The following is a 20,812-nucleotide window of genomic DNA, read 5'->3' on the forward strand; positions in this document are numbered from 1 at the left end:
TGGCGCAAGCTACATTAAAGTGATTATTACGTTTTGAATATGGATATTTTTCTTACAAAAACGCATCGATTCGCTACAGGAGGCCTTTGTTCACCACCCTGGAGCCGTGTGAGAGACTTTTTTTATGGATGGGTGATTTTTATTTCAGTTCTTTTGGACTGAAGCACTGCAACACCCGCTGAGTGGAATTAAACAGCTTGAAAAATCAAGGACAATTTTTAATATAACTCCGACTGGATTCGTCTGAAAGAAGAAAGTCATATACACCTAGGATGCCTCGGGGGTGAGTAAAACGCAGCCTAATTTTCATTTTTGGGTGAACTAACCCTTTAACTGGCAAGCAAGATTATCAGTAAATAATCTGTTCCTCATTTAAACCTATACTATGAGTTTGCAATAAAAAATACACAGGTTCTATTTGGGTGAACTATTCCTTAAAGAAGCCTTTTGCCAGTATACCAGTACACCAGAAGCCCATCTGGTTCATATTGATTGATAGATTTTTGCATGCTGTTAGCAAGCAATGGTTTTATCGTATGGTTGTGTTGTGTAGAAGGGGACACCCTCTTTCATAGAGAGGGATATTATTAGCAAAGAAGCAAAAGTTATTCAGGCCTGATACACTGATATGTGACTAACGGTCTGTTAGTGACGAATGCTTAAGCCATGCCTGTTGTTAATCACAAACTACAGTGCTGCAACTCTTTTCCAAGACATCACTGTCTTTTACTCAAGGATTACAAACCAGACAAGGTCCTGACATGTCACATATTTCCGTATAAACATCACGCCAGCTGCCCCATGCCATCTGTCAGGGTTTCTCAATGCGTTGAGAGAAAAGAATTTACAGAAGAGGGAATAAACCGCAGGCCAGAGGAAACATGAATGCAGAGCACCCATGAATCATGGTGGTATTGATCCCGGGAATTGCAGCACATGCATGTGCTGAGCCAGCAAGAGTCATAAACGCACATGAAAATTATGTTTCCGCCCCACACGTTTCAGGACAGGAAGTGAAACTGACATTTGCATACATCAGCTAGGCCTAAAATAAGCATCAACTGCAAAATGTGGGGATATCATAATCCCAGACATGAGGCAATTTGGTAAAGTTCATGTCTAGGAAGCTTGATAGTAATATGACCTGTTTGCACAGCCATCTTTGTATGTAAAAGGTAAAATGCAAAGTAAAAAACGATGTAAAGTAACTCTTGCGCACATTGTAACTTTGCATGGTGGCTTTCAAACGAATTTCACTGGCCTGTGAACAGCGAACAAAACCCCTGACGACTTTCTGGTTCAACAGAGGATAAACTACACCACAAACACATTTTACATTCACAGTTGAAGTAAGGACTTGTGCACTTTCTGCATCAAGTGTCAAGACTTCTGTTATACTGCTGTCCAGAAACAACAAGAGCTAAAAACTAGACTTTTGAGTCTAAATGAGTGGTTTGCTTGTACACAACACCAAGTATGGGTATTAGTACAGAAACATCTAGATGCACAAATGACCTTTAATATACAAATGGTTATGCAACGTCCAATGTTTTGAAACGCTTCAAATATTCATTGAGGGAGCCAGTGATGCTTTCGAGGCCTAGTGTTTGATACTCATACATTTACAGGCTACTCTAATGACCTTTTTTCAACTTTTTAGGTTTTTCAATAGCCGATACCGAAATTTGAATTGTTTCAATAAAATGAACACTTATTGTACACAATATAAATAACTGATACCACACTGTCACTAGTTGCATTTGCATTGATAGTGACTTCTGCAGTATATTCACCTCAAAGACGTACATGGTCAGTCCCCTGCGCACCTTCGTCAACATGACCGCGCACATGAGGAACATGAAGATCTCCGTCCAGGATATGTATGCATGATCCAGCAAGGTTCTTCTGGACAGCTCTAGTCCGCAGTCTTTACAGTCTCTAAAGGCACTGAACATGACTGAATAAGCTCTGGTGATGAACTCCATATAGCCAGGCATGATCTCCATCTCCATGCCATTGCTGGAGGAACCCTCATCCATGTGATTGGTGTCCATAATACTAGAAATACTACAATAACTGCTATAATAACAAGCCACTTAGGGGCTGGAAAGCAATGGAGATGCACAATGCAAAAGTGCTATAGCTACTGATTACAGTCTCTGAAGTGTCCTGTCTTTTCTTGTATTCTAAATTAAGAAATTAGCCAATTATGCCAAACAAACAGATTCCAACGTTGAACCCTACTGCCAAGAGAACAGAGATTATTTTATATCCTATACTGCATATATGCCATGTCAGCCATTTGGGTGTTAATGGATTTAGTGTGCCACCATCATCTGCTTAAATAGCCTATAACAGGAAACCTTCTCTGTATATAATATTCACTATAACACCTCCCTTACAATATGGTTACAAAACTGCACAATACATGATTCAGCATGCCTGCATTATCTCTCCTATATTCCTATATTATGCATTTAAGCATTCTGAGCAGTCCTGAAACGAAAGGCTCATAAAAACCATAACCAGTGTGTGTCTATTCGCCTCTTTATATTCCGCGCATGTGATGTGTGTCCAATTCATGTGCCAAAATAGTGCGTCCTCTTCTTTTTCCTCATTCAGTATATATAGCATCTCCTCTGGGTTTCATCTCATGTCGAGAGGTTTCAAGCAGACATTATCCCTCGGTATGTCCATATGTGGCTCGAATATAGAAATCAAAATCGCCAAATGAATAGATTCAAATGAACCTGCGCACTTAATCGCTCAGCATGTAATACATGTGATATAGGCTATTCACAAACGCACAACGAGAACAAAAAACACAAATGTCTATGAATATGTGTCTAAAATGGAGCTAAAGTCTACCGTGAGAAGCGCAGACGCGCCGCGCTGTGAAGAAGTTGAGGTTAGTGAGCAAAAAAAGCAGATGATGTCCTTGTGCTCGTGTCAGCCGGTTCTTTTGAACGATTCAATAGAGTCGATTCGCAAAGCGCTTATGAATCACTTGACAGTAGCCAGATGTGTTTGGATGTAGAACATGTACGATATGTCGGAAACATAAAAAAGAATAAATATCGCAATATGTGACAATAGTTTAATCGCGATTCGAAATGATGGCATTTGGAACAAAAATATCAGAACCTCAGAGCAACAACTTAGATATCGCAAGTACATATAAAGGAAGAAACATATTAGTTTATACAAATTAATCAATTGCACTGATAAAGTGGTTTCATTTAACTAAATGTGTATATCTTTATCTACAGAAAACGTATAAATTGTCGTTGCAAGTTGCAACAAATCGTTCGAACAAACCGAATCGCTAAAATGACTCGGACTTCCTAACTCAAGCGGCGGCCCGTTATCTTCACACACACACACACACGCACACGCACACGCACACGCACACACACACGCACACGCACACACATGTTGTGTTTTCATGTTTTATGGGGACTCTCCATAGGCGTAATGGTTTTTATACTGTACAAACTGTATGTGCTATTGCCCTACACCAACCCTACCCCTAAACCTACCCCTTACAGGAAACTTTGTGCATTTTTACTTTCTCAAAAAGACTCATTCTGTATGATTTATAAGCTTGTTTCCTCATACACACACTCACACACACTCACACACACACACACAGAGAAAGAGAGAGAGAGAGAACAGAAACTGGTTTAAAGTGACAGTAGCATAATTACCATGTGGACTAACGGTTAATATGTCTCAGAAAAGGGAAGGAAATTCAAAGGTTTTGTTTATTATGGCTAGTAGGGTTTCAGAATTTCCGTTTTATTTAAGTACACTTCATGTTAACTAACAAAGATAATTTGCCTAATGTTATTTTTTTTTAAATGCACTCTCTGTAATGAATATATAATCACATTAGTATAGATTGTTTAAAGTTTAAACCATTGCATTAGATTCCTTCTAGATGAATCAACAATAATCATACGAAGACGATGGTTTATTATTATTATTAGGCCTAATATTATTATTATTATTCCCTGATAGCACACGTACATCACCGAGACGTCTATTTGACGTCTGCATTTACATCTGCAAGACTTTATTTTTATTATTATTATTATTAGTGGATCTGGCTATTTTAGTAATGTATTATGTGATGACAAACCAAAATGGAACAAAATGATATTCAAATGAGAAATGTGTGCTAAAAAAAAATGCATGTTCACAGATTATCCGACCTTTATGTAGCTGCTTATGTCTAATTGACCCTTAAATTAATTAAAAATGTTAAAACAAAAAATGATTTAATTAATTAATTAAAAAGCATTAAATTAAAAAAAGTATATTAAGAAAATTATAATTGAAGAGAATTTGTCCATGTTGCTGGAATTTGTCCCAAACGCAGCAATACAATGTTGTAACACTGGGCGGCGCCATCCCAACATCCCATAATTACGCGCCGCATTCTTCCATATATAAACCACATAGCCTAGTGAAAGGTCTGAATAACTTACAAATGATAATAGTAGTAAAAGCATTATTAAAATAATAAATTGATGAGAAATGTCATGCATTCGTGTTAAAAAAAAAAGAGAAAGAAAATGTCATTACATTTAGAATAAGTATCATTCCTGTGTATTATTAACGTACAAGATTATCACCAGGTGTTAGGGCTGTTTGTGTCAGCAGTCACTGAGGAGGATGTTATATGGTAAGACTTTCTAGTGTTTATTTACAGCCACCGGACGTTTCTAAATGTGTTCCATTTATGAACGGAAAAAAACAGGTCAAAGACATCCGGAGAGCAATGACTGGATGTTCAATCTGTCTCGCAGCTTTCATGCAAAGTTAACAAAGCACAAAAATGCATGCATAATAAAACTATCAGGTACATTAGAGTTCAAATTACAGGTAATCCTCACGGAAACAATGTTTACAGAAAACAAATGACTAGTTACGAGAGTCCCCCTTGAACAATTGTTCAACAGAATTTTCTCTGGGAAATTTTCAGCCTTTGGATAATGACGGGAAACCATGTGGAAGGCTGGACGCACGGGCCTCTCTGCCTTCTGATTGGCCCGTTGGGATTCAGAACCCGAGCGTGATTGGTCAATTAGAACGCCACTCAACGAGAGCCTTGGACTCAAGTTCGAAACTTTTCGAAAAGGTGGAGTCAGGTTACAAACTGGTAACCAAACGCGAAGAGAGAGAGAAGAAAACTCTTGAATTATTTACAGCAGCGGTGCAGACCCAACACATACATGTTGGACGCATTTTTACCGTCTTTATAAGATATTTTTAAGCCTTATTCATGCGGATGTAGGTTGTTTATTGGCTGTCGGGTGTTTAGATGGAGGTTTGAAGAACGAAAGTTGCTCTTAGTATCCGGTTCAAACAGTGGAGAGGTGAGAGAGTTTCTGACTGCCTTCAGTAACACATTATTCTGCATGTTGTGCTTTCATTAACCCCTTTTTTCATCTGTGTTTATATGAAAATCAACAGTTCTGCATAGAATGCACATGCTTTTATTATTGAGTGAGGTTATTTTGCATACTATTTATTAAGTGATGTCAATGCATAAAGTTATTCTCTACAATGTACTTCTGTTTTGAGAATAAAACAGAACTTGTGCTTTTATTGCATGCATAGACCAGTTTTAACCTTATGTCATTTGAACATTATGTCAACACTAATTGCTAGTTTGACAGATGTAGGATACATTTCTATGCATGCAAAAGAAGCATACTAGTGTAATGCATATTTGAGATGAAGGCTAATACAATGGAAAGTCTGTAAGAGTAACAGGCCGGTAACTCATTGACAGAGACAGGGGGATATGACCTTATTTACTGGACTGCAAAGTTCACTTACATGGAGGCTTCAGTTGTAACCTAGGAAACATTAACCGTCTGCGTTCTTTCAGTTGTCTGGGATGTGTCTTCAGATTGTCTGAACCTTCATTATGTCCTGTACTCAATAGTCAGTTATGGGCTTTAAGGCTCATGTTAACTGGCATTTATCATATGCAAATACATTTCGAATAAACTCCCAAAGCCTTTATTATCAAGCCATAGGCTTTGTTGACATACAGACAAAGTTTAAAATAATGAATAAAGTCACATTATGAGATAGACAAATTAGCATGAGATAGCATGAGAAACTAAACTGCAATTGTTCAAAGTTGCAATTCCAAGAAATAAAGTCACAATTAACCTTTTTGTTTTTAACTGGAAAACAGGTTTTTCAGTTTCAACTGAACAAATGTAATGACAGCAAAAGAAATGTACACGAAATTGCACAAGATTTACTCAATATTTACTTAAAAATCACAGAAATTAATAATTATTTAATTATTAAATAAATATAACATATGTATAATATCATAATTTAAATATGAATTAAACATTTAAATATAATTAAACATTAAAATGTTTAATTATTTAATAAACAATTTAATCACAGCAAAAATGTACACAGATTTACACAAAATACACAATAATTACTCAAAGATGCGTGTGTACATATATCACAAATTATTTATAATAATAATTATTATTGTTAAATAATTATTTAAATCACAAATTATTTATTTTATTAAAATAATATTGTTTTAATTATCTCAATTGCAAATATTTGTATTATTTAATAAATAAAATATAATAATATTTATTATTATTGTTGTTGTTCTTCTTATTTTTCAAATTATGGATTCATGTAGACTCTTCAGAGCGGCATTTGGAGTAGATCTGGCTTGCGATTTCTCACCTCTTCAATTAATTTAAACAACAGGTTCGTTTGCTTATCTTTTCAGCATCTTGTATCTCACGATCGCTAATTCTGTCGGAGAGACTCGTTCTCATAATGAACGTTCCAGGTTTTGATCACCTTTGCACAAAAACACATTTAGTCGACCCAAACCTATATTCTTAAATTGGTTCATGCATTATTAAAATGCAGGACAATTCTGTGAAACCGCTGAATAATTCATGTCACCGCAGGCTTCTCTAGATCTGTGTGGCCAGAAAAAAAGAGTGCATTTTTTTGTATCATTTTGACTATACCACATGAACCCTGCACAGCACACGATCGATAAGACCAAACGCAGCAAACAAGAGCAAAACCACATGAAAGACATGCTGCTGTTACATGCTGGGGTTCTGTTGCCTCAGTCCATATCTGAAAACAGAGCTAGATGTTAGTTGGAGTTTGGACGGGAGCGCTTTTGTTGGCTTTTCCAGCTTCAGGAAGCTTGTTCTTTGGTTCCTCAAGGCATATTTGCTGGGGAGGCTTGTTAGATGTCAAGGAGGTCAAGTATACTTGGAGAAAGTGATCCATTGGGTGTAGTTCCATCATCCACCAGTAGGAGCTAACAGCCAAACCTACAGGTGAAATCACTCACAGCCTCACACACCTGAAACAATCAGTTCAGACAGACAGGCATGGCTCAGTGATCTCCAATGTTCTCCACCGTCCTCCACCGTCCTCCACAATCTCTTGCTTTCCCACTCCTCAATCATGGAGAACGCAACCTTATACCTCCAGGAAGGTGAGTGTTGGCGTCTGGTTGATGCTGAGCAACTGAAAACCTTAGTTTTGTGTTACAATGTCTTTGTCCAGTGCTGAATCAAACACCATGAGCGTTGCTGGGATATCAGGGGTCCGAAGTTGTTTGTTTCACGCTGGTCTCCATTGTTACATGAGCTTTTATGTCTTGTTTTGTTTCCACCCATGTAAAACTTGCCACTAATTATAATATTGTGATGCTGGTTACTGCCCAATGTTGCTTGGCCAGCGTTCAGCTATTTTATGCTGCTGCAGTTGGCAATGCGAAAGTAGAGAAGAATGTAGACTTCAAGTTTTCAGATTTGTATCAACTGAGAAATCTGGCCTGGAAACCCATTTCCTTCTGAGACCAGATTACCTTGTGATGATTTTGGTGTCATCTGTTTTGCGGGAGTATTTTTACAGCAGTTAGTAATGGCCAAATGCATCTAAATTGAGCATTTTTCTGTCGGGAGTCCAGTCTCCCCGCCATGTCCCTTTCTCAAACTAATTTACCTTTAATCTCGACACATATTAATATGAGGCTCAGCAATCTGCATGCAATCCTCTGAAAACAGTCGGCGTTAGAAGTCCCGCTAACCAGGGGTACAGTCTCGTGAAGATTTTCCCAGGGAATTGAGTCACATCAAACAGGCCTTTTCAAAGAAATGCAAATGGCGTGTGTGCAAAAAGACAATGTGCTGGAGAATCCGCCAGTCTCAGACCATGCACGGTATCACTTCCTAATGACTTCTGTGGTTTAATTAGCAACAATTCATCGCAGTGACTCAGACTTGAAGGGATTCTGTTGTGAGCAACACGTCCCCAGGGAGCGGTCATTTTAAGAAGGGGAAATTGTCCTGTCAGGCTTGTACGAGACTTAGGATGTCCATTGTTTTGTTAAACCATCTAAAGTGTAGTGGTTGCCGTGTGAGAACGGAAATGTGTGGATGTTGTTTTCGGATTGTTTAGTTGCATACAAAATCTGTGAATCTACCATTACGTTTGTATGTGCTGGAAGGAAACCTGTACAGGGAGTAGCTTCAGAAACCTTTTTATGTCTTGCCTCTTTGATGAGAGAATGTCTTGAAGTGAAACCTTTTGAAGTCTTCATGTAGCATGAATGTCTAGCGTGTTTCATATACTCTTAAAAAATAAAACTTCCAAATGTTTTTTGCAGAGATGCCATAGAAGATCCATTTTAGGTTCCCTAAAGAACCTTTAACTGAACCTTTTAACAATCTGAATAATCTTTTCCACTATAACGAATCTTTTGTCCAATGGATGTTGAACCAATAAAGAACTGTTATTTGTATGAGACTATAAACAGCATGGTTTGTGTTCCTCTCATTAGATTGTGTTTGATTTCAAGAGTCGATGTTTGGCACATTTTGGCTTCAACGTGGGAGTCATCTACTCTTTCCATATACGCTTCTAGGCGAGACACTCAAGATAAACATCTGTTGTCCCAATTTGGATGCGTTACGGTTGTTTGGAAGAATGCTAAGCCACAGCTCCGTTTTAAGTTTTTCATGTTTGGAAAGCTCATTTTGAATGGCTGTCTTTGTTTGTGTCTCATCTGTAGACATCATGGACTCGTTCAGCACGAAGAGCCTGGCCCTGCAGGCCCAGAAGAAGCTCATGAGCAAGATGGCGACTAAGACGGTGGCCAGCCTCTTCATAGATGACACCAGCAGCGAGGTACTGGATGAGCTGTACCGGGTGACCAAAGAGTACACACGCAACCGCAAGGAGGCCCAGAAGATCATCAAGAACCTTATTAAGATGGTGGTCAAGTTGGGCGTCCTCTACCGCAATGGACAGTTCAACAACGAGGAGCTCGCGTTGGTCGAGCGCTTTCAGAAGAAGGTGCACACGCTCGCAATGACGGCCGTCAGCTTCTACCAGATCGACTTCACCTTTGACCGCCGCGTCATGAGCAACCTGCTTAACGATTGCCGCGAACTGCTGCACCAGGCCATCAACCGGCACCTGACGGCAAAATCTCACGGCCGTATCAACCACGTCTTCAATCATTTCTCCGACTGCGAGTTCCTTGCGACGCTGTATGGACCTTCGGAAGTGTACCGCGGCCACTTGCAGAAGATCTGTGAAGGAGTCAACAAGATGCTGGATGACGGCAATCTTTGACCACTACCTGTTTATGGAAATGCTAAATTTATTTGAACATGTTCTTGTGTGTTTTAAATGGAGCTTAAGCTTGGAATATCTCATGCCTTATTTGTTCATTGGACACTAAATCATCTGTCTTGAATGTACGTTTGTCCTTCCAGTGGAACGTCTTCTTGACTCCTGTATTTTTAAAAACGGGGGTTAGAGGTGGTTTACAGCACCAATGCAAATCTTGCTCCCGTTTGTCCAAAGGTAATTTGAAAGCACAGATTAAGGTCCTCCATCAGAGGAAATGAAGGACCATTTGCAAACCTTTTTGATGCTGAGAGGACATTTCAAGCACTGCAAATGCGAAATGCACTGGGGGATATGTATGCAACGCTTCATCTCTGATTTTAAGAAATGAGCCTGCAGCATCACCCTCTCGCTTCCCGAAAATAGACACGTTAAATCCGCAACCCAAAATGACTGTTTTTGGTCATGTCTGATGTGATTCATCTGGAGGTTGATACTGAAATATTTGTAAACCGTCACCCCTGTGATTTCTAAACTTGGTCATATAGCGGTTTACGTTCGTCTTGTTTGTTTTTCCACTCCATATCGCCCCCTGCTGATGGGAGGTCTTCACCACGATGCAGTTCCTTATCGAGGAACGAAGAATGTGCTAGAATGTCACTGTACTACCTTTCAACATGTTTATTTACTGTTTTAATGAAGGTTTTATATACACAACTGAGCCGTTATTTCCCTGATACGTCACTTCTGATTGTTTTTAACTTGTATGAACAAAGAATTCAACGACTTAAAGTCTCAATGTCCCATTTCTGCCATCAGTTTGTTTTAGCTCCAGCAGTTTTGACAGATTATTTTGTATATTTTACTGGGTGAGGATGTCGATTGGCACAAAAACATTGTAAAAGCTACCAAGAAATGTGCATGCAGAAATGCCCTTAGTAGAAGTCTATGAGGCAGCTGTATACTTGTCGCATAGACTTACATTGTAATTGCAAATCTGCCCACGTTTTGTTTGTACGTATACTTTTTTTTTTAACCTAGAGTATTTTAAACTTTGTCTTTTTACAAAATGACAAACTGAAAGAATCACAAAGTTTGAGTTATTTGGATCTTTCTGGGATAACTTAAGGCCTATATAAAGCTCTTAGTGAACATTTTGTTTTTTGGCCTCAATTTTTTTTTTCCTCTATCTATGGACTTATTATTATTTTGTTTTCTTTTTAAGTCAATAGCAGAGGGTTGTTTGAATTTGCCGTCTTGTCACTAGATTTTTAAGTAAAGCTCCATCTAATAAATAAAATATCAACAATGGAAAAAGCGAAACTTTTGAGTAACTTTGACAGCAGTGAAAGCCATACCTTCTGATTATCCTAAAACCTCTCAGGGTTCAGTCTCAAATGCCTCTTAAATGTGGTGTTTTGGGCCAATTTAAACGGATAAAGGACTGGATACCTTGTTTGCTTTTTGCAGATGTCGCCTGAGCATTCACATTTGCTTGGTTATTTTTGTTAATCACAAACAAGTTCTATTAATGTACACCGTTTTATTTTCTAGAAATTATGTATATACATACGGTGTGTGTGTGTGTGTGTGTGTGTGTGTATAAATGTGTCATTCTTAAGAGGTATGTGTTCTGTTTTTATTTAATGAGAAGAAATGCAGAACAATCTAGTGAAAGAGTCCAAGTGGTATTAGCATGTTTGCCTTGGATTACAGTATGCTAATCTCTCTAGGCATCCCAGATTGTTTTTTCCAGAACTTTTTCGTTCCCCCTTACATGAATTGTGACATTGCCAATGCATGTTTAGCATTAACATAATACAGTGTCTCCAACCCATTTTTTTCTAGAATATGACGTATTTTGGGATAAAATAATATTCTATGAGGATAAAAAAAAATTGATTGATTAGATTGTGAAATGTGGGCGTTACCAAGAATGGACCTGCTCCGTATGACAGGTGGTTGAATAAATGCTTTAGTGATGTAAGCCAAAAAAGGCATTCATTTCAGAATAAGAGTTATTACATTTAGATTAAAGATTACAAGGACTTGTATTTATTTTTCCCCTTTTGAGAGGAATCTTTCACAATAAGACCAGGAACATGTATTCATTTTCACTAAAACAAATTCTGAACATATTGATGGTTTCATGCTAAGAAATATGTCTGTGTATGGCAGTGTTTACAGTGTGGTATCAGTATAAAAATATAATCCTAATTCTCGCTGAGCCAGTCCCGAGCCTGAAACCAATCGCAGGGATGTTCACGGGCCTGATGAGAGAGAGACTATATATATATATATATATATATATATATAAAATATAAAAATGTGTGAAAATGACACTGGTTTCATTTGCTATTCCTCTCACGGCTGTTTCGGTGTGTCGCTCCGACACAGCTTCTATTCTCTCTGGTGATGCTCGATCTCCCTCCGGCTGATACCTGAGACGTGTCAGTTACCAGGGACTTAAGTTCTTAAACCTGGCAAGTTCTTTTCCTCCTCCTTCGCTTTTCTCTCCTCTAGAGTGTCCTCTGGGGATCTAAAACCTGCTGTGTTTGTTTTCAGTTAAAAGCAAATGTGAATGTAAAGCAATTATTTATATAATAACAAATACATAGCCTATATAAAGAATTAATTGATATTCTGTACGGCTCTCAAGGTTGTACTATCAGTGACATTACATTACGGACCCCGCTTGGTGGGTTAAATCACCTTGTTTGTCCTGATTTTTATTTATTAGAAGTGGAATTTCTGAGTTATTAATAGCTGGCCGTGACATTATGCATTGACCCGTTCGCCGCAATGTCCCTTCACACCTAACCTGCAAAAACGCATGGCTGCCTACTCGGCTGCCTGTCAGTTGTCTTGGTAACCGCCACCAGAGGTGTAGAAATGACCATCTGACCACAAGACAAAGATGGGAATCACATTTATAGCATGTATTATAATCAGCTAGCTGAGGCTTGTAAGATCCGGTGCTTTGTCTTATCAAAATTCAGTACAAAAAAGAAAACGAGCATAGAGTTAGTGCTGCATAGTGTAAGTGTCTGAGTCTAAACACACTACAGCTGTTGAACAGCATCTGCAGACCATTAGTGTTATATAGTGTCATCAGTCTTGACAGGTAACAGCACTTATGCATCCAAAATGAATTTCAAATGAACAGCCGCGTTTTGCACTATTTATGGCTCGCGCTCCACGTGAGAGTCACGTCTCAAAGCACTGCTTTCTGATGTATCTGGTGTCAAACAGAAGGCCCTCTGACCAGCGCTCTGGGAACGTTAGCCCACAAAAGCAACGTGGACGATAACATCTTTGTTGCTTCTTTCAAGTTGTTTATCAGTAACATTGAACAGTGTCTTTTTAGTCATGTCGCTGTCGGCTGCAAGACCTAATGTTATACATAAGATTTTTATTGCTTTTATTTTTCTTAAAGTGAAATTTATGCACCATTAGCATCACCAAACTGCTGTATTCAAATCAGTTTCTTGTTTAGAATAGCATGCTAACATGCTGCTATTACGATCCTTGGAGTATGTTTGCATTACATTAGCTCTGACATCCAGTATACAACAAAATGCACTGTGTGCAATGCTGTATCCCAAAATGCAACGTCCTCAACTTGACCTTGAGAGTGATGAATGAACTGAAAACAATTAAATCCACATTTTTTACATTATTTGATCAGACTGCCAAAAGTACACAAAATGTAAAAGTACAAAATAAGCAAATTTAATATATTTATATACGATGTAATGAGGTCATGAGACAAAAATGAAACAATTTTTTCAGTTGTTTATTGTATAGTATCTGTAATTGTTTATCATCTTGCAATATCAAAGCCATGAGTAGTAGTTTATAATAAAATATAGTTAGTAAATGCAGTCCCAATGTAAGTTTTTTTTTCTTTTTCTGTATGTACTTTAGTTTGAGTTGATATGAATCAGAGACTGTGTTAGAGGTAGAATTTCAGACCTTTCTCAGAGTGATCTTTCAGTTTATGTGGAAATGAGAAAAGAACTGAAACCAATGTTTCGTTGATGAGTAATTTTCGTCATAATTTTCGCCAACAACATTTTTTCACAGACAAAAACAAGACGATAACAAAATAAAAACTTTTTGAATGACAAAAACAATTATGAAAATCTATTGAATTTTGTCAACGAATAAAAATGAGATGAAAATGTTAGGGAGGGGCGACTGGGAAGAGATCCAGTCCAGAATGAAAACTGTTGGGAGAATATCGGATGTATACCAGTGTATTGAATCCATGCAGTCAGTTTTAAAGGGACAGCAGCCTAATTTAGTTGCTGTTGTCTGTCCTTATTGTTAATGAATCAACAAAAGAGAAAATCACTCACTGCTCTTGATTGAATCACTTTTAATAGCCATAATAAGGATTAAACTAAATTTAATCTATATAAATGTTATAAAGAATGCATATTAAATAACCATTGGTATTTCATTGAAAAGAGGACCATGTTATGTTATGAGAAGTGGTTTTATTTAATTTTGAGGTAAAGACATGTTATGTGTCAGAGCAGTTAAATCTGTGTCTATATTGCATGTTCATATTACCAGGTTAATATATGTTTTCTCCGGGAATATATAATAAGTTTGGAAATTTTAGAGAAATTATTAATAAATACATTACACTGTAACTAAACCCATTAGATTTCAGCCGACTTAATCTACTGTAGATTTAGTCGACTAAAGTCTTAAAATATTATTTGACTAAAACCAGACTAAAACAATTCAGATGACTAAAATATGACTAAAACTAAATGGCATTTTAGTCCAAAGACTGAGTAAATCGAAATCAAAATTTGCTTTCAGAATTAACACTGAACCAAATGCAGTATGAAGAAAATAAATGTTTCCACGGGACTTCAGTCACACAACAAAGAAATACTTAAAACTGTGGAAAATATATGAAGAGTTCATTTGCAAAACCCGATAACTCCATTTTAATTTTTTTTTCAGAAATCACGTTTTTTTATTGCGCATTCCAAGTAATATCAATCAAACTGCAGTTGGGTTGTTTTAAAGTAGCCTTGTCACCTGACCTGAATACAGTGCGCTGATTCGCTAAAATGGACTTATCGGCTTCTGTTCAAAAACAACAAGGGCGCTTGTCGGCTTCTGCTGTAAAACGTGAACTCGCGATGCCTTGAAAGTGGACAAAACCGGCTTTTTTGACAACGTGTTTAGGGTTCAGATCGCGCTATATGTGGAGAATAATGCACGGCAATCAGCTAATTTTTTTTTAAAGTGTCGTTTATCGGTTTTTGCAAATGAACTCTTCATATACATTGACTTTCCAATTTAATTACATTTTTCTATAGGTCATTATATAGCTCATAAAACTGTTGTGGTTACTAAAACATTTTAAAAATGCAATTCAAATGCTCCTAATGTAGAATTAAAACTTGAGTATATGCACTTTCTGAGAACCCCTACACACCAGAGAAACCAGAAGTAAACCAAAGACATTAAGAAGTATTTTCATGCTGCAGTGTGCCAGATTATTAATTTTAAAAGTCACATCCTCATGCGTTTTTTTTAGGGACTAGCCCTGCCTGTGCTGCCCCATAAAGCACTAGAGGGGGAGTGTGCCTCCCCTGGCATCCTGCTATAAAATCCTGGGAGTAGTTATAGCGTACTGAGGCAAATCAGGAGTAATCAGATCAGTCCCAAGGCTGGGAACATACATGGACACACAGCATCAGCACTGGATTAAACCTCCCCACCACGACCCCCCTCATTGATTGAGGTACGACGAGTTCCTGCAAGTAGGTAAACGAGAGGGAGAGAGGGAGAGAGGAAAAGCTGTGAGGGAGTGGGAGGAAAAATGAACCAGAAAGGGAGGCAGCGCAGTGCGAGCGAGCGAGAGAGAGGGGATGGTGAGGGAGTCAAAGGCAGGAAGCAAGCAACAGCCAGTGGAACAGAAATGCAGGGAGTTTGAGGGAGAGGGTGGAAAACGGAGGCCCGCCGCCGACGACAGGAGCGAAGTGAGGTAAGAGAGAAAGAAGGGCAAGGGTCCAGAGGAAGAAAACACACCGGGATAACATCTGTGGGAGAAAACAACGCACCAGAAGGTGGAGGTCAGAGTAAAGAAACATGCAAGAGAAAGTTTAAAGACAGGACAGATGAGAAAAACATCTCCTGGTAATGACAAAGCCGGGACACTTAAAGAAGGGACACGTCCTCTCGAGAGTCCCCTTCTTGGGCCGCAGAATGTTCTCCCAGACAAAAGGGGTCGGGGAGCTACGCATGCGACCCACCACTTCAAACCAACTACAAAATGGAATTCAAAGACCCCAAGCAGACATCCTTGCCTATTTTGGGACTGGGGACCACGCAACGAACACCTGTGGACCAAAGCAACAGAATTCCCCCCTCAATGGATATACTGCCAAGAAACATTTAGCTAATCGGGGGGGTCATGCACGGTTAGACGTGACTGGCCAGATTTGTCAGACAGAGTTATCCAGCGTACAGTGGAATCGGCCTCCAGGGAAGGGCCTGCAACATAACAGCGTCTCTGTGAACTACAGCTTGAGAGAATGCAGCTTTGTGGTCCACCGGCACCAGATCGAGCCACACCCCTTCTTGAGGAAGTGTGCTCTGGACGCGCCAACACAGTTCAGAGGTCATGGAAACTGTGGAGTGCCTGTTTGTGCAGCGGAGCAACAATCAGGCTCTGTACGAGGGGCCCTGCTTACAGAACAACATGCATTGGACTGGATGGACACAAGTGCCGCTCACAATTCAACCTTTAATAAGAATGCAGAACTTTGCACTTCTAACGGACAGGGAACTTTAAGTAGATGCCTGGGACGTGTCATGCAAGAATTTAACAGACCCAGTCTGGTGCATGAAGTTATGCTGTCTACCAAAGATGTCAACAAGACCAATTCTAAGCACCTTAAGTGTCAAGCAAAGGTCGCCCAAGGGGATCTCAGTGGACCAGGAAGAGGGTCTTACGCTTTCAGCTCTAAGCACTCGCAAAGAGCTATTCGGGACCAGATCCAAAGAGTTGTTGTGAATCTCGAGGAGGTTCTACATGGCCTGAAAGAGATACATCTGGAAATAAAGGAGGTAAAGGTTTATTTATCACTTGGGGATATTAACAGATGTTCTTCATAATGAGTTCAACAAAGGGAGGCATTTAAATGTTCTGTTTAGTTAAGTCCCAAACTCTTTACTATCCATCAACTGCCGGATACTTTTAATGGTCGTACTTTAGATAACACACGGGCCATGAATTTTGTTTTAATGTTAATCTTCATATCAGTAATGAATACTGTTTATAGAGGCCCCTGAATTTATTGCACATTGGGCAATTTCTCTTCTGTGAGCGGAGAGTGAAACTAAATGCAGGATTGGTCTGATCCGCTTCATTTAGCAAATGTATTCAACGTGGGAGAGGAACGTTGGCCGGTGGCTTTTAGTCCCCTCAGACAGGCAAGAAACGTCAGCTGTCCGCTCTCAGCTTTCTGCCGCAGTTTCATAATCTTGTAAACTAGCCTGTTGCCACTCTTGCGTGAAATTTGCCCTGATAAAAACTCTATTTGCATTAAAACCTAAATAAACAATGCTTTGTCTTCCCCTGGAATTCAGGTGGTCCAGAAGATAGACCTGTTGACGGCTGACATTGATATGGGCAATGAAGAACCAGGGGACACTTTCAAAGGATGCCACTCAGGAAGGATAGACACCAAAGTGGCATCATCTCAAGGAGTCTGTTCTGACAAGTCATCCCTCAAAACACCAACTTCATCTGTGGCCCCACCAGCATATCCCATAAAAGATCAAGGGCTGCATGATGCAGGCCAAAAACGGGAATCAGCTCAGGAGTTGGTCATTTCTCAAAGAGATACATCAGGGATTGCTTCAAGGCACCGTAGCCAGAAGCCTCCTCCTTACCCCTACGCCAGCACAACAGGAAGAGTGAATCCTAAAGCAAAAGACAAAGGTCAGAAGACGCCACCCTACCCCTTTAGACGGAAACTGCTCTCGACCATTGTTTGAGCAGACCGTGGCTTCAGGGTACAATGTGGAGCATTACACTCTACATGGTGTACCGTGTTACAGGCACCTTTGCGGTAAGTTTGGTCTTTATGGGACCCGATAACTCAGAGTGCAGCAGCAATTTATTGAACGGAAAGTCTCTTAGACCGCAGGTGAACCTGTAATACATTTTCTCTTTAGGTCTATACGGAGGACACGACAGAAACATCATGTACTAATAAATCTAGAGAGTGACATGGGTCACTGGGGACCACTTCTTAGAAATACTGTACGTCAGAGGCAAGCCGAAGGTAGCGGGAGATTATTTCTAGCCTTAGATGACATCTGGAATGGGACGCAATCACAGTTCCAATCTCCCAGCAACCCCCATCTGTTAAAGGATTTTTTTTTTTTTATTGCTTTCCTAACTCCAGTCTAGTGTTTGAAGTCTTGCCTTAGCAATATGATGTTCTCAGATACACATCCTGAGGATATTTTAGCAAAAACACAATGCGGCAGTACTTAGTATTCAAATGTAGGCATTTTTCAACAGGTACTGAAATGAAAATGGGCGAAAGGTACTTTTACAGCATTTTGTCTCCCTCATGTGTATTGCAATGCTCATTTCAAGCATTTTAAAGATGTAGGACAGCATAAAGCCTTTTCTGGCATTTATTTTTATTTTTTTAATGTCTAATGGCACAGAATCTAATGTAGGTAAAATGTCACGTTTTCGGCTCAAGACATTAATTTCCAGAACTGCTGACAATGAGAATTATGACATGGTGCAGATGCTCATATCTACATTTGTGGTACTGACAGTCCTTTTGCAGAGCTGAGTGGACAAATCCCACAATATGACCAGAATCTGCACATAGAAGGATTTCTGCAGATTTTTTTCAAACACATTTTAGTGTAAGTAAAGTTCATGCAGCAGAATTATACAAATTTCACTCAAGTGCAATAAAATGCAAAAGATGTCTGCAGATTCTGAGATTACGGTGCTTGGAAACAGATAATTCACATTTACTTTATGAAAAACATGAATACAAGTCGAACCTAAAAGTTCTGAAAAGATTTATTAAAAATTCCAGTACATCAGCTATCAGAATAAACCACAATTGGGGGAAAAAAAGGAACTAAAGTAACTGTTTTTCTGTCTTTTCCTTCACCACAGAAATAATCAAAGGATTCTGACATACCCCAAAGATTTAGCGGAAATTCTCTACAAGCGTGCCATTACACCAGCTTAAGAAAGTAAGTATGAGCATGAATGCGCTCATGATAATCAGATTTGCAGGTATGAAGTCAAAGTCAGGCTGAAACCCTAAACCCATAAATGCTGCCAGGAATAGAAATCAATCTACTGCTCTGAACTTAATTTGAAGAAGCCTTCATATCACCTCACAAATATGAATAAATGTGCATGTACACTGTCCGATAATAGACTTTTCATCTACCTCCCTTAGATGATCAGTCCAGTTCTTAATGTAATGATGCCTCTAGAGGAAATCTCTGTAGAATTTTCTATCACAGGAAGTTCTTTCTTTCATAACTTCCCGTGGTTTGATTTCCTTTGCTTGACTTATGACAGTGAGCAGTTAAGTGCCAGAGTGTCCGTAGCTGTCAAATTAATGTCCTCAAGTGATGGGACAATCCTCTTTCGGATGGGCCAATCAGAGTTCATCATGGCGTGTCCGACCAATGACAGTGAGCTTGGAAAGCTCGGAATGGAATGCCCCTTCTCTGTGGGTCACTGAATGACAGAATAAAGATGTGCTTGATTAGAAACATTTATATTCAATATTGAAATTGCCAAGATTTTTTTTTAATTCTCTGACATTTCCAGGCTTTTTTCCCATTGCTGCGTCAACCTTGCTGGAAGTAGGAATATGCAGACTCACCTGAAGACTCTGACACACTGTACTCTTCTTCCTTCAAAGCAACATCCCTCTGTCCACCCACGGCCGTCTGGGACTGAGAGGAAGAGAAAGAGAGAGAATGAAGACATTAACGGAGAAGCCTAGAGGAGTGGGCTGAATAACAAAGAGATCCTCACTGAGAAAACAAAAAGAGACATGGAGTCTATTGAGCACTTGTTTCAAACATTTACACAGGGAACAAGGCCACCACGATATCACTGTCATCCCGCTACTGAGAATTTCAATTTAATCTGACGATAAAGATGTTTTCATGAAGTCTTGATATGCAACACCTGCACAAAAAGGGCTGACTGCTTTTGAAATGAGAGCGATGAGCGTTAGGAATCTGAATTAAGGTTTGATCTGCGGCAAATGTCAACGTCACGACTAAGGACAAATTTTAAACAAGATCTTCAAAAACCTGTGCCAATTCTTTGTATGTGCAAAGCACACAAATAAAAAGTTATCATCTGAATATTCTTGGTTGATGAAATACGCCAGCGCATTAAAAGCACATTTCTTCATATTGATTCATATATTCTATGGATTGCTGAATGTTTCACTCAGTTGATTTGGTGTCAGGTCATAAAGAATAGCTAAAGTTAATATGATACTTACATATGCGGTGGCATATTCAATCTTGGCTCCTTTTATCTCAGCTTTGAACTGGGTAAAAAACAAGTATGACTTCCCTTGGGGCCTATCGTGAAAAAAAATGACAGAGAAAAATCAATATCATTCCCTCTTTCATCTCAAATTACACCACAATGTTTGAAAACACAGAAAACCGAGATTAGATTTGCTTGTACTTCTGAGTAAACCTCATTTTTGGTATTGCATATTAAGTAGAACCACCAAAAACCAATATAACACTGTTTTGAAAGTTACCTCCATACTGAACAGGAAAACATCTGGTCATCGTCACTCAGTCCAACGCTCATTTGCCATTGCTAGAGGAAATTAAAGCACAAAGGGTTCACACTGAAGTCTGAAATGGCACAATTCTGTGAAATCAGGACATTTTACAACAGGAGCATAATTGCTACAATTTCCTGGTCGTTAGTGCCAGAGTGACAAATGTCTTGATGCCGTAACAATAGTTGGCATTGTCTTAAAATGCTTACAGATACAAAGCTACGAATTTTAGGAGGGTCGAACAGCAACTTTTAATTTCCTCATTTTATCTTTGAAAATATAATGTATATATATAT

General features: G+C 39.0%; 4 protein-coding genes across 7 annotated transcripts in view; 2 read left to right on the forward strand and 2 right to left on the reverse strand.

The window, feature by feature from the left end:
* Window positions 1-2,960, reverse strand: part of LOC107698599 (ceramide synthase 1-like) — a 17,822-nt gene extending 14,862 nt beyond the window's left edge. The window contains exon 1 of the mRNA XM_016499647.1: window positions 1,794-2,960. Within this exon, the coding sequence (XP_016355133.1) occupies window positions 1,794-2,054 (261 nt within the window). The 5' untranslated portion in view covers window positions 2,055-2,960. The remainder of the gene's footprint in view (window positions 1-1,793) is intronic.
* Window positions 2,961-5,155: 2,195 nt separating this feature from the next.
* Window positions 5,156-10,853, forward strand: LOC107698600 (tumor necrosis factor alpha-induced protein 8-like protein 1). Of its 3 annotated transcripts, none has more exons than XM_016499651.1 (2): window positions 5,156-5,381; window positions 9,104-10,852. In XM_016499651.1, the coding sequence occupies exon 2, from the start codon at window positions 9,109-9,111 to the stop codon at window positions 9,667-9,669; it is 561 nt and encodes a 186-aa protein (XP_016355137.1). In that variant the 5' UTR covers window positions 5,156-5,381; window positions 9,104-9,108; the 3' UTR covers window positions 9,670-10,852. The 3 variants fall into 3 exon arrangements, with proteins under 3 accessions (XP_016355137.1, XP_016355136.1, XP_016355134.1); XM_016499650.1 differs by lacking the exon at window positions 5,156-5,381 and adding an exon at window positions 7,163-7,522; XM_016499648.1 differs by lacking the exon at window positions 5,156-5,381 and adding an exon at window positions 8,884-8,956 and having other exon boundaries at window positions 9,104-10,853.
* Window positions 10,854-15,374: 4,521 nt separating this feature from the next.
* Window positions 15,375-18,932, forward strand: LOC107698598 (uncharacterized). 2 transcript variants are annotated; one of them, XM_016499645.1, is made up of 4 exons: window positions 15,375-16,767; window positions 17,290-17,774; window positions 17,881-17,990; window positions 18,857-18,927. In XM_016499645.1, exons 1-2 carry the CDS (start codon window positions 15,838-15,840, stop codon window positions 17,698-17,700), a joined length of 1,341 nt encoding a protein of 446 aa, XP_016355131.1. In that variant the 5' UTR covers window positions 15,375-15,837; the 3' UTR covers window positions 17,701-17,774; window positions 17,881-17,990; window positions 18,857-18,927. The 2 variants fall into 2 exon arrangements, with proteins under 2 accessions (XP_016355131.1, XP_016355132.1); XM_016499646.1 differs by lacking the exon at window positions 17,881-17,990 and having other exon boundaries at window positions 18,857-18,932.
* LOC107698601 (myeloid-derived growth factor-like) overlaps window positions 18,740-20,812 on the reverse strand; it is a 7,140-nt gene continuing 5,067 nt past the window's right edge. Inside the window, exons 3-6 of the mRNA XM_016499652.1 lie at window positions 20,490-20,551; window positions 20,220-20,301; window positions 19,584-19,656; window positions 18,740-19,435 (exon numbers count right to left, since the gene is read on the reverse strand). Coding sequence (XP_016355138.1) covers window positions 19,356-19,435; window positions 19,584-19,656; window positions 20,220-20,301; window positions 20,490-20,551 — 297 coding nt within the window. The 3' untranslated portion in view covers window positions 18,740-19,355. The remainder of the gene's footprint in view (window positions 19,436-19,583; window positions 19,657-20,219; window positions 20,302-20,489; window positions 20,552-20,812) is intronic.

This window comes from Sinocyclocheilus anshuiensis, unplaced genomic scaffold (assembly GCF_001515605.1).
Source record: "Sinocyclocheilus anshuiensis isolate Anshui unplaced genomic scaffold, SAMN03320099.WGS_v1.1 scaffold118, whole genome shotgun sequence".
NCBI lineage: Eukaryota > Metazoa > Chordata > Actinopteri > Cypriniformes > Cyprinidae > Sinocyclocheilus > Sinocyclocheilus anshuiensis.

Coding starts and splice junctions, on each gene's coding strand:
- LOC107698600 (XM_016499648.1), top strand. CDS start 8,896: ATGTTTGGCACATTTTGGCTTCAACGTGGGAGTCATCTACTCTTTCCA. Junction 8,957..9,103: donor CTTTCCATATACGCTTCTAG/GCGAGACACTCA, acceptor TCTCATCTGTAG/ACATCATGGACTCGTTCAGC.
- LOC107698598 (XM_016499646.1), top strand. CDS start 15,838: ATGACAAAGCCGGGACACTTAAAGAAGGGACACGTCCTCTCGAGAGTC. Junction 16,768..17,289: donor TACATCTGGAAATAAAGGAG/GTAAAGGTTTAT, acceptor CCTGGAATTCAG/GTGGTCCAGAAGATAGACCT.